Source organism: Leucoraja erinacea, chromosome 12 (assembly GCF_028641065.1).
Source record: "Leucoraja erinacea ecotype New England chromosome 12, Leri_hhj_1, whole genome shotgun sequence".
NCBI lineage: Eukaryota > Metazoa > Chordata > Chondrichthyes > Rajiformes > Rajidae > Leucoraja > Leucoraja erinaceus.
Window position 1 is genome coordinate 26,791,609 of NC_073388.1, and position 13,169 is coordinate 26,804,777.

General features: G+C 41.7%; 1 protein-coding gene across 2 annotated transcripts in view; it reads left to right on the forward strand.

Moving 5' to 3' along the window:
• The window catches only part of LOC129702230 (kelch-like protein 4), a 331,010-nt gene that overhangs the window by 268,305 nt on the left and 49,536 nt on the right, over nucleotides 1-13,169 (forward strand). For both annotated transcript variants that reach the window (XM_055643888.1, XM_055643887.1), the window contains exons 2-4: nucleotides 4,673-4,846; nucleotides 8,375-8,511; nucleotides 9,883-10,079. In XM_055643888.1, coding sequence (XP_055499863.1) covers nucleotides 4,704-4,846; nucleotides 8,375-8,511; nucleotides 9,883-10,079 — 477 coding nt within the window. In that variant the 5' untranslated portion in view covers nucleotides 4,673-4,703. The remainder of the gene's footprint in view (nucleotides 1-4,672; nucleotides 4,847-8,374; nucleotides 8,512-9,882; nucleotides 10,080-13,169) is intronic.

Sequence of the window (13,169 nt, forward strand, 5' to 3'; positions counted from 1 at the left end):
AGGCCACTGCACACTCGTAGAAACTGCAGGTGGCACTACCCGCTGGTACAGCACAATACAAGAGAATTAAAGTATTTGAAAGTAATCAAAAGATATGTCCCAAAGCAGAACCATGGAATTCTTACCTGCAGCAGCCCAACAGATATGTAAACATAGTACTCTGTAAAATCTGTAATAAACACCAAAAAAATGTTCCAAACAAATATAAATATAACAATAATAGTGCCAGGGCAAATATAATGCCCTCAAGTCTATGTAGTTAGGATTTTATTTGGAGGTTGTAGTGTTTAATAACATGGTGGTTATAGGCGCTTCAAAAAGAAATGGAAAAATCCCAAAATGCATTCGCGTACTTACATAAACAAGTAAAATAATTAGCATTAACTAATCCTTATTTATTGCAGTCATTCTTCTCCATTGAAATTAGAATGGAAGCACAGGGAATTACTGTGGTTTCCCTCGGTGGATTCCAACATTAGAGCACATCAAATAAACAACCACTTCTAGTCGACTCTCTGACTATGTTTTTGTCTCAATGATTCTATGTTTGTACGAGTCGAAGTTAGGGATAGAATAAAACTGAAAGAAAAGATGTATAACACAGCAAAGAGTAGCTGGAAGCCAGAGGATTGGGAAACTTTCATAGGACAACAGAAGGAAACAAAATGGGCAATATGGGCTGAAAAGATGAAGTATGAAGGGAAGCTGGCCAGGAATATAAAGAAGGACAGTAAAAGCTTCTTTAGATGTGCTAAGGGAAAAAGAGTAGCAATGTCAAATGTGGGTCCCTTGAAGGCAGGCACGTGTGAAATTATTATGGGCAACAAGGAAATGGCAGAAGAGTTGCATAGGTACTTTGGATCAGTCTTCACTGAGGAATACACAAACAATCTCCCAGATGTAGTGGAGGACAGAGGATCTAAGGGGGTAGTGGAACTGAAATACATTTTCATTAGGCGAGAAATAGTATTGGGTAGGCTAATGGGACTGAAGGATGATAAATCCCCTGGGCCTGATGGTCTGCATCCCAGGGTCCTCAGAGAGGTGGCTCTAGAAATAGTGGATGCATTGGTGATCATTTTCCAATGTTCAATAGATTCAGGATCAGTTCCTGTGGATTGGAGGATAGCTAATGTTATCCCACTTTTCAAGAAAGGAGCGAGAGATAAAACGGAGAATTACAGACCAGTTAGCCTGACTTTGGTGGTGGGAAAGATGCTGGAGTCAATTATTAAAGAGATAATAATGGGGCATTTGGATAGCAATAAAAGTATTAGTCCAAGTCAACATGGATTTATCAAAATCATGCTTGATTAACCTTTTGGAATTTTGTTGAGGTTGTGACAAGTAAAATGGATGAAGGGGAGCCAGTGGATGTAGTGTATCTAGACTTTCAGAAAGCCTTTGATAAGGTCCCGCACGGGAGACTGGTGACTAAAATTAGAGCACATGGTATTGGGGGTAGGGTGTTGACATGGATAGAAAATTGGTTGGCAGACCGGAAGCAAAGAGTAGGAATGGGTCCTTTTCAGAATGGCAGACAGTGGCAAGTGGAGTGCAGCAAGGCTCAGTGCTGGGGTTAATATATTAATGATTTGGAAGAGGGAATTGGGAGCAACACTAGCAAATTTGCGGATGACATGAAGCTGGGTGGCAGTGTGAACTGTGAAGAGGATGTTAGGAGGTTGCAGGGTGAACTGGACAGGTTGAGTGAGTGGGCACATGTGTGGCAGATGCAATATAATATAGATAAATGTGAGGTTATCCGCTTTGGCGGCAAAAACAAGGGGGCAGATTATTATCTCAATGGGGTTAGGTTAGGTAAGGGGGAGGTGCAGTGAGACCTGGGCGTCCTTGTACACCGAGCGTCACTGAATGTTAGCTTACAGGTACAGCAGGCAGTGAAGAAAGCTAATGGAATGTTGGCCTTCATAACTAGAGGATTTCAGTATAGGAGTAAAGAGGTTCTTCTGCAGTTGTATAGGGCTCTGGTGCGACAACATCTGGAGTATTGTGTACAGTTTTGGTCTCCTAATTTGAGGAAGGACATCCTTGTGATTGAGGCAGTGCAGCGTGGTTCACAAGATTGATCCCTGGGATGGCGGGACTGTCATATGAGGAAAGATTGAATAGACTAGGCTTGTATTCACTGGAGTTTAGAAGGATGAGGGGGTTCTTATAGAAACATATAAAATTATAAAAGGACTGGACAAGCTAGATGCAGGAAAAATGTTCCCAATGTGGGGCTAGTCCAGAAACAGGGGCCACACTTAGAATAAAGGGGAGGTCATTTAAGACTGAGGTGAGAACAAACTTTTTCATCCAGAGAGTTGTGAATTTATGGAATTCCCTGCCACAGAGGGCAGTGGAGGCCAAGTCACTGGATGGATTTAAGAGAGAGATAGAGCTCCAGGGACTAATGGAGTCAAGAGATATGGGGAGAAGGCAGGCAAAGGTTATTGATAGGGGATGATCAGCCATGATCACAATGAATGGCGATGCTGGCTCAAAGGGCCAAATGACCTCCTCCTGCACTTATTTTCTATTTTTTAATGTTTCTATGAAGTTGGCATGTGATCCATCCAGATATCGTGCAGGCAGACGATGGATGATGGGCTACAGAAATCTATTACTTTTGCTTCCCACATACAATGCTTAAATGTCTACAATTTAGAGGTAAACGCCAGGATAGGTTTGGGAACCAAGCCATTTCAGCACTTTTTAACCTGTTACAGTAAAACCCTATGCTCGGTACCCAGGTCTCAAATTATTTTCCCATGGTAGGGGCATCAAAAATAAAAGGGCTTAGTTTAAGATGAGAAGAGGATGTTTCAAAGAAGATCTGAGGATATGTTTTTTTTGCTCAGAGAGTGTGTGATATCTGGATCATGCTACCGGAGGTGGTGGTGGAATCCAATACAAGCACTACATATAAGAGGTATTTAAGTGGACACTTGACTAAATAAGGCACAGGATACAGTCCGAATGCAAATGGCATTTAAATGGATGGTCAAAAAGGTTGATATGGACATGATGGGCCAAAAAGTCTGTTTATGTTCAGCACAGCTCTCCCCAATCTATGAATGTAAGTTCATAAAATCTGCGTACGAGTAGAAAGCCAAAACGGGCCGACAATTGTTTATAAAATTAATAGTTTTATAAATACTATTTTGTCCCCACAAAATCCAGGGTACATATTTTTTACAATTGTTTAGAACATATGAAAGATGGTGCATTGGAAAGGTCTGTTTAACTGTCAAAGTTTTTATCCAATGAGAAAGTAGATGTAACGAGTAATGAGGCATATTTTATAGTTGAAACAACAGGACGTGTGGGCTATTCAATTTTGAGTCTGTTCCACCATTTAACATGATGAAGATCACCCATGTAATTGAAAATAAAAAAGTTATGTGGGAAAAATTACATTGTCATTCACTTTCAAACAAATTGACCTTATTTTCTGATCATACACAAAGGTTATTTGACAATCAGTTATGCCTGAAGTTTCAGACAGGCTCAAAGATTTTTTTTAAATCTGATAATTAAGTTCTGAAAAACTAGCTGGGACAATATTGCATTAAAATAGTTGTTGGTTGAATGAAAAAGAGCAATCAATCGCATGTTTTAACAAATGATACTAAATTATATTGAAGATGATAATTTGTCTCTTGAAAAGATAGTTATTTATCAGATTCATTATTATAAAAATGTAACAAGTAAACATAATGTTGTTCAGTGATTACCAGGCTAAGTGGTAAAGTGTTATTCTGGACACCTGCTATTCATATGAAACATGACAAGGGACTTTTTTTCATATAAAAGTACTGAGTTCTTGGCAATATGAATTCTAAAAAAGGCTACTCAGCTCCACAATCCTGTACCCATATTCAATTAGATCAACAACTCCACTGACTGAATGAAATTTGAAAATGTTAAGGATATTCAGCAGGTCAAGCAGCTTCCACAGAGTCAATGTTTGTCAGATTCTTTCTATTCTATTCTTTATTCAAATCTATTGAATCTGCAGATATTTTTGATTAATTTAATTTTCTTCTCTATCCTTAATACAATTCTCTAACAAAAATCCTTATGGTCAGTACTGAGAGGACAGAATTATATTTCCCATGACAGGTCTGATTAGCTTTAGGAAATAAATATTTTTAATCATTTCATTTTTTTAGTTTAGTTTAGAGATACATCACGGAAACAAGCCCTTTGGCCCACCAAGTCTGTGCCAACCAATGTTCACTCTGTACAGAACCACTATACTGCCCACACGGGAACATTTACAATCTTTACCAAAGCCAATTAACCTGCAAACCTGTATGTCTTTGGAATGAGGGAGGAAACGGGAGCACCTGGAGAAAACCCAAGTGGTCATGGCGAGAATGTACTAACACCATACAGACAACACTCACAATCAGGCTCAAACCTGGGTCTCTGGTGCTGTAACTCAGCACCTCTACCACTGTGCCACCATGCTGCCCACTTCTACTTCTTAACCAATCTAGTGTTGGTCAATCCTAGAGAGATCAAGACCACTCTGGTGTTTATTTTGCTTTGTGTTTGTTTCTTAACATGCAGCCCATGCAGCACCTGTCAGTTGGAAAATAAATGAATGGTGCCAGATTTTGATTTCGTTGTTTCACAATGTTTTTTCCTTTGCACACAGGTTGTCGTTAAATAGCTGTTCTTCCAACAGAATGAGCTCTGGTAGTTCGGATGAGTTCTTCCAGTCAATGAATCATGCAGAGCAAACATTTCGAAAGATGGAGAACTACCTCCAGCACAAGCAGCTGTGCGATGTTCTGCTAATCGCTGGCGACCACAAGATTCCTGCCCATCGGTAAAGATCAAGCTTTATTCCCATTCATTGTAGGACTTGTATATCTTGTACGTGTGTCTTGTATTCCTTTTGGAGTCACATTGGATTGCTGTTTGATCTGCAGCTGATAAAAAAATGAAACGGTTCATATTTTCCCCTGATTCAAAACACTGAATGCTTACAAATAGAATTTAAAAAAATCTATCAATGTACTCAATTTTGAATGTACTCAATATGTAGATTTTGAAGAGGCATCTCAAATATTGGTGTATGGCTTTATTATTTCTTACAGTACTGCCAATAAAAATTATGGAATATAAATAAATTCACCTGATAGCATTTGTTTAAATATCCGACGGTTATCACAAAAACACAGAACACAAATGAATAACAGGAATTACACTTTAAATCATCACTGCCATTTCCCCCATGAGTCTGTTTTGAATTCTTGAGAGTACCAGATGGTGGTGATTAAAGGCTCTGGCTTACAACTCAGGATGTCAATACTTAAACAAAGCCTAATCAATGTTTATCCTATTTTGGGGATCAAAATTAATTGTCTTTTATGTCTTAATGTTTTTGTAAGAAATAATCTTCATATCTCCTGCCAAAATTTAAACCTGTGCTCGCTGAATTTCATCACCAAAATACAAATCTAAATTTCAGTATTTTATATCATCTTGCTGAACAAATAATTTATTACGACCTTACTAGTAATCAAGATAGTGTTTAATTGATAGCAACAGGCCGAAGGATCTGTTTCCACATTGTATCTCTAAAGTCTAAAAAGTCTAAATTGTTACATAATTTCCCCGTATGACAACCTGATCTGGAGAAAAGCATTAAATGGATCTGTAACAATTTATTTAACTAATATGTGGCTTCCAAGACAATTGTTAACAAAAAGGATTAGTGCTACATTTTTATTAAGAAGGAACTGCAGATGCTGGAAAATCAAAGGTAGACAAAAGTGCTGGAGAAACTCAGCGGGTGAGGCAGCATCTATGGAGCGAAGGAAATAGGCAACGTTTCGGGCCAAAACCCTTCTTCGGAGTAATGTGGGGGGGGGGGGGGGGGGGGGGGGGGGGAAGAAGGAGAAAGGAGAAAGGAAGTGGAGGAGCCAGAGGGCTGAGGGCGAGCTGAGAAGGGGAGGAGACAGCAAGGGCTACTGGAAATTGGAGGTCAATGTTCGCCGAACACCTTTGCTCAGTCCGCATTAACCAACCTGATCTCCCTGTGGCTCAGCACTTCAACTCCCCCTCCCATTCCGACTTCGACCTTTCAATTTCCATGGCCAGAGTGACTTCTCCGGAATTTCCGCACCTCATATTCCGCCACCCTTGCTGTCTCCAATCCCTTGCTGTCTTCTCCCTTCTCAGCTCTCCCTCAGCCCTCTGACTCCTCCTCTCCCTTTCTCCTTTCTTCTCGCCCCCCCCCCCCCCCCCCCCCCCCCCTACATCAATCTACATCTCTGGCCTGGCATCCGGAAATATGGACGACTACAAGGACGATTGAGAAGGGCGGTGAAGGACGCAAAAAGATGGGACAAGATGGAGTCACAGATGGAGCAGCAGGACACCAGACGCCTGTGGCAGGGGCTACGGACTGTAACCAATTACCAGAGCACCCCACCCTCATCCGCAAGTGCCGGCACCTCCCTCGGTGATGACATGAACTTTTTTCTATGCTCGTTTCGAGACGGGCAACATCACCCCAGGTTTACTGGCTAACAACACCACCACCAGCGTGCTGGCTAACGAAGCTGAAGGGAGGTCCATCGCTGGGGGTGTGCAGACATTCTCACTGTCCGAGCGCGACGCGAGGAGGGCTCTGTCATGGGTGAACACGAGGAAAGCTGAGGGCCCAGATGGCATCTCGGGGCGAGTACTTAATCCTTGTGCTACGCAGCTAGCTCCGGTGCTCACTACAATATTCAATCTCTCCCTGGCCAAGTCCATGGTCCCTGCCTGCTTCAAAAGATCCATCATTGTACCTGTATCAAAAAATGCCTCCCCAGCCTGTCTGAATGACTACCGTCCGGTAACCCTCACATCGGTAGTCATGATATGCTTTGAAAGGGTGGTCAAGAAACACATCTGTGCCTTCCTCCCTCGCAACATGGACCCGCTACAATTCGCATACCGTCCGAACGGATCCACGGCCGATGCGATCTCCCAGGTTCTGCACACCGTTCTCTCTCACCTTGACAGCCAGAAGGGGGCTATGTGAAGATGCTGATCATAGACTTCAGTTCAGCCTTCAACACGATAGTCCCCACCAGACTTGCTGAGAAGCTGTTGGAATTGGGGCTCAACACCTTCCTGTGTGCCTGGGTCCTGGACTTTCTCACCGCCAGGCCCCAGGTAGTCAGATGGGAGGAAATACATCAAAGTCCCTTACCCTTGAGCACAGGATCCTCCCAGGGTTGCGTCCTCAGCCCCCTACTGTACTCCCTGTACATGACTGTGTGGCTAGGTTCAGCTCCAACTCTATAATCAAGTTTGCTGATGGTACTGTGGTGGTGGGCCTGATCTCCGATAACGATGAGAAGGCCTACCGGGAGGAGGTGGCTGATCTGGCACTCTGGTGCAGGACAACAGCCTCCTCTTGAATGTAAAAAAAAATTAAGGAGCTGGTCGTGGACACAACATCCGAGGACGTATACACACCATTGAAGACAAATGGGGATACTGTGGATAGGGTGAGCTGCTTTAAATACCTGGGAGTCCACATCTCAGAGGATCTGACATGGACATCACACGCTGCCGCACTGGTGAGTAAGGCAAGGCAGCACCTTTACCATCTCAGGCAATTGAGGAAATTCAGAGTGTCTCTGGGGAGCCTCCAGTGCTTCTACTCAGCGGCTGTGGAAAGCATCTTGTCCGGAAACATCACAATTTGGTTTGGGAACTGCTCTGCCCAGGACAAGAAGGCTCTGCAGAAAGTAGTGCGTTCGGCCGAACGCACTATGGGAACTACACTCGCCCCCCTGCTGGAACTATACATCAGAAGGTGCAAATCCAGAGCCAACAAGGTCATGGGGGACCCCTTCCACCCCAGCAACAGACTGTTCCAGCTGCTACGATCAGGCAAACGCCTCCGTTGCCATGCTGTGAAAATGGAGAGGATGAGAAGGAGTTTCTTCCCACAGACTAGTAGGACTGTAAACTCCGATCTCACCAGGGACCAACTTTACTGTATCGATTTACTGTTGTGTGGTGTCTTTTTAAAATTGCTGTTGTTTCTTTTTTTTCATCCCACAAATATGTAATATGTGAATATGTGATCCTGATCCTTTGTGTTATGTAGTTTGATTGCACAATACGCAAGCATTGCCACTTTTCATTTCACTGCACATCTCGTATGCATATGTGACGAATAAACTTGACTTGACTTGAAGAAGGGTTTTGGCCCGAAACATTGCCTATTTCCTTCGCTCCACAGATGCTGCCTCACCCGCTGAGTTTCTCTAGCACTTTTGTCTACCAGTGCTACATTTTTATTGTGAAGTGTTCTGCTAAACATTGATGTTGTTTCCATTGTCCACAGCCTCGTCCTCAGCGCTGTTTCAGATTATTTTGCTGCCATGTTTACAAATGATGTACGTGAAGCCAAGCAAGAAGAAATTAAAATGGAGGGTGTAGACCCAGAAGCACTTAAAGCACTTGTTCACTATGCTTACACGGGTAATCTATAATTCAATATTTATTGAGGACATTTTATTGGTTCAGTAGCAATATTTATATTGGAAGTTCAACCTCTTCAGATTTCCAATAAATAAATTTTAAAAATACATTTCACCACAGATTTGAGTAAATTAATTGGCTTGAACATATTTCAACATTGGGATTTGTGCTTTGAAAGTTTTTTTTAACTTAACCATTGTTGAATATTTTAAGTCTTGAAATATGGTTATTTTAGAAAATTGACAAATGTTCCCTGTTTGATTTCTATGCGAAAGCAAATGGGATACAAATATCTGAAGTCTGCTTAGTACATATTAAGCCATTTAAAAGGTCAAGAATCTTGAAAAGCTCCATCATATAAATATGGAGTAATTAAACTCTTGCAAGATTAAATATCCACAACGTTTCATAAGTGTGAGATTACATGATGAACAGTTATATTCACACACAGAACATCCACCACACCACCATTTTGAATGTGTGAACTGCATTGAACCATAGTTATTCACTCAGCTCTTATCATTGACTTTCAAAGCCTTGGGTTGTTGAATTGGGATCGGGAGAGCTGACCAGTTTGCCTCAATGCGGATTGGGAGTGGGATTCTATTTTTACCTGGCAAATTAAGGTCAAAATCCTTCTGCTGATATTGTTTAGGTTAGTTTAGAGATACAGCGTGGAAACATTTCCTTTGATCTACCATGTCCGCAAAGACCATGTCCGCAAACCCGCACACTAGTTCCATGTTATCCCACTTTTGCATTCTACGCACTTGGGGCAATTTACAGTAGCCATTTTGTCAACCTATAAGGCTGCATGTCTTTGGGATGTGGCAGGAAACTGGAGCATCCAGAGAAAACCCACGTGGTCACAGGGAGAATGTACAAACTCTGCACAGACAGCACCCATAGTCAGGTTTGAGGCATGTCTCCGGTACAGCAGCTCTACTGCTGTGCCATACTGTGGCGCGTTTTTTTATTATAGCTGTTAAATATTGACCACTAATTTAGACTTTAATATAGTGGTCAATTCGGCAACACGAATACCTTGCAATACTGAAACTCTGAAACTTGAAACAATTTGCCAATACTGAAACTCTGAAACTTGAAACAATTTGCCAAACTAAATTGACTTTGCATCACAACTCAAGGTTAAAAAGTTGAACATAATTAGATTCCTGTTTTGAAATTCAGATTTAATACATCCAAGCCCTCTATTGTTCTAACAACTTTTCCTGATGCTCAACTAAAATGTATTTTAATTCCAGGTAAGATACAATATTATGGAGGACTGATAAACCTGTTTTTGTGGTGTGCGATTCTATGTCCCTATGACAATACTATTGCTGAACAGTACTACCATTTGTGTTACAGGTCTCCTCGAACTGAAGGAGGAAACGATAGAGAGCTTATTAGCTGCAGCCTGTCTTCTACAACTCTCTCAAGTGGTAGAAGTGTGTTGCAATTTCCTTATGAAGCAACTTCATCCGTCAAACTGCTTAGGAATAAGATCGTTTGCTGATGCTCAAGGCTGCATGAATCTGCTTAAGGTGGCGCACAGCTACACCACGGTAAGAACATCACAGATCAATAAGCTGCTTTTGGATGCAATGGTATAGAGGAATGTTCCAAAAGAGAAAAAGGTTCCTAAAGGGCCTGTCCCACTTGGGCCATCACTTACGTGACCACCCGGTAGTGATGGTCATATGGCGGTCCCGTGAGAGTCGCGCGCGCCATCATGCTCTGCACAGCCATCTGGAGCGCGTGACGTCATTTGAAGATGAACACAAAATGCAGGAGTAACTCAGCGGGACCGGCAGCATCTCTGGACAGAAGGAATGGATGATGTTTCGGGTCGAGACCCTTCTTCAGTCTGAAAGAAGGGTCTTGACCTGAAACAACACCCATTCCTTCTCTCCAGAGATGCTGCCGGTCCCGCTGAGTTACTCCGGCATTTTGTGTCTATCTTCAATCTTCTTGGCCCCGCTCTGGATCCGCAATGGCCGTGAGCCCCAGGCCGAGCTCGGTGATCGTTTGCCTGCTTCTGCTGCTGTTGGAGGTGAGACGCTGCGTCGCGCCAGGGTCTTGGGCCTGTCCCACTTTGGCAGTCAGTTACATGACAGGCCGGTGGCGCGCGAAGATTTCATGCCGGTCGAAGTCCACACTCCTCCACACCACTCCACACTCCTCCACACCACTCCACACCATTCCATGCGCCCGTCCCCGTGCTACCCACACACTAGCAGGTCGCGTAAATGGCGCCCGAAAGACAGCCAAGTGGGACAGGCCCTTAACTCTTCTTGTGAAAGCTGAAAACTTGAATTAAAGTCTAAAGGACGCTTTCCAATCAGTCTTATGTCACTTGGAAATGTGACTAGGCATTTTCAGGACTGAGTTGTTTTCAAGCCAAAATGTCACTTGGTGCTGGAGGTTGGGGTGGGAGCATGAAATTTAATAATTCCCCATGCATTTATCTTTTTCATACACTAAGCAAAAATAGATCAAGCTGTCCTCAGAGTGAATGACTGCATTCCTGATATAAATAGATCTACCCAACGTTTAAATAGACTGGGATCCCTATTAGCCAAGTCCCTTGCTTCCACTAAAACACAACAATATTTATTTGCCTAGCAATTTAATAACTACAACCTTCATCACCATCTCTTTGCTAATAAGTGGAAATGCAATCCGTGTATATTGGATATCGTAGGAAAGCAGATCATCTGGAGGAAAGCTATACAGTCATAGTGAGAATCTGCAAACTCCACACAGGCAGGAACAAAGGTCAGATTGAACCAGGCTCACTGGAGTCGTAAGGCAGCTATTCACAGATAATCACTGCATTGTCTAAGTTTGCTTGCAACGCACAAAAAATGATAAAAGCAGTCTACAAGCTGTGCTGCTGTTTAATCCTCCCCTTTTAAATGACAAAAATCCTTGGTTGTGATCCTCTTAGATCCTCCATGCTACTCCCAACCTAATTTACCACATTAGAAATTTTGATCCCAGATACTGACTATGTTCCACTGCTGGTGAAAATTAGTTATTTTAGCCTTAATTCAGGGAAGTGATGAAGATTACTAATGACAAGAAAGATATCATTACATTTGTGAATCACACAACTAAAAAACTAAATTTCAAAATCTTGAGCCATTCGTTAGCTCCAAGGGATAAAAGAATTACTGGCTTCTGCTATCAGGAGAACTAAGTAATTAAACTAGGCTTCTACTTTGGAACTGATATATTCAGTAATGTTGCATTATTGATGTTTCTGTCTCATCTAAATGGTCATTATTTTTGCATGCTTTTATGATGAACGTAGTCTTGTGTTACTGTTCCGTACAGTTTATGCCAAGAAGATTTCATCAAGAAATCATCAGTTTTATGTTATTTCTAGCCCCATGCTGCTTCCCAGTCAGTGCCTGTTTCTTCCCGTATCTCCAAGTATTGAAGTATCAATTCATTCAGTAGCAAAAGTCCTCCAAAGCTGGAAGAGTTTCCTTCTGTTGTGATATGTCCCTTTAAGGGTTAGGTCAAAATTCACATCACTCTTCATGCAACATTTGCAAATGTTTTTATTGTGACCCATTCAAAAATAGTTAAGTTTCTTGGTCGCCACATACAATTAGCTGATATTAACTGATGCAGCATTTGAAGTGATTATATCTAGAATATTTTGCTCTCTACAGCTCAACTATTCATTCCATATACTTATGAAATTAGCCAGTAATTATGCTAAAATATATATGTAGTTTATATTGCAGATCTCCCCTAAGTCAGTTAAATCAGTGAACAAATTAAGATTTCATACATGTATGGGGCAGTGATAATGCTGCAAAAATAGAATGGTCATTGCTAATATCTCATTCCAATTATTGATCTAAATCTATATTACTAAAACTCTGTTCTTGACCGGTTTTGGCCATCTGTGCTGCAATTTGCGAGAGAACGCCAGCACCTATGGCTGTCATTTTTGGCCACCTTGCTCAGAGCCCCCCTCAGCCGCATGTGTGCTGAGGATTTTTCCCGTTGATTAAAAATGACAGAGATATTAATGTTTTTACAAAATTCCCCATTCTTTCTGCTGCCCCCGCTGGCGGCAGGGGGGAGGGATTATAAAACCAGGAAGTGGTGTGCCTCAATCAGTGTCTGCAAGCTGGAGGAAGGCAGAGGGTCACGTTTGAGCTGTGAATCACACTGAACACATGTCTACTCAAATGTAAGTGCCCTTAGTGGTTCTAAAATGCTTGCAGAATGTGTCTATTGGTTCTAAAGCTTGCAAAAAAATGTCCATTGGTTCTAAAGCTTGCAAAAGGTGGCTCTATTGGTTCTAAAGCTTGCAAATAAATGTCTATTGGTTCTAAAGCTTGCAAAAAAATGTCTATTGGTTCTAAAAAAAAAGCTTGCAAAAAAAAAAAGTGTCTGTTGGTTCTAAAGCTTGCAAAAAATGTCTATATTGGTTATAAAGCTTGCAAAAAATGTCTATTGGTTATAAAGCTTGCAAAAAAATGTCTATTGGTTCTAAAGCTTGCAAAAAAAATGTCTATTGGTTCTAAAGCTTGAAAAAAACGTCTATTGGTTCTAAAGCTTGCAAAAAAATGTCCATTGGTTCTAAAGCTTGCAAAAAAATGTCCATTGGTTCTAAAGCTTGCAAAAAAATG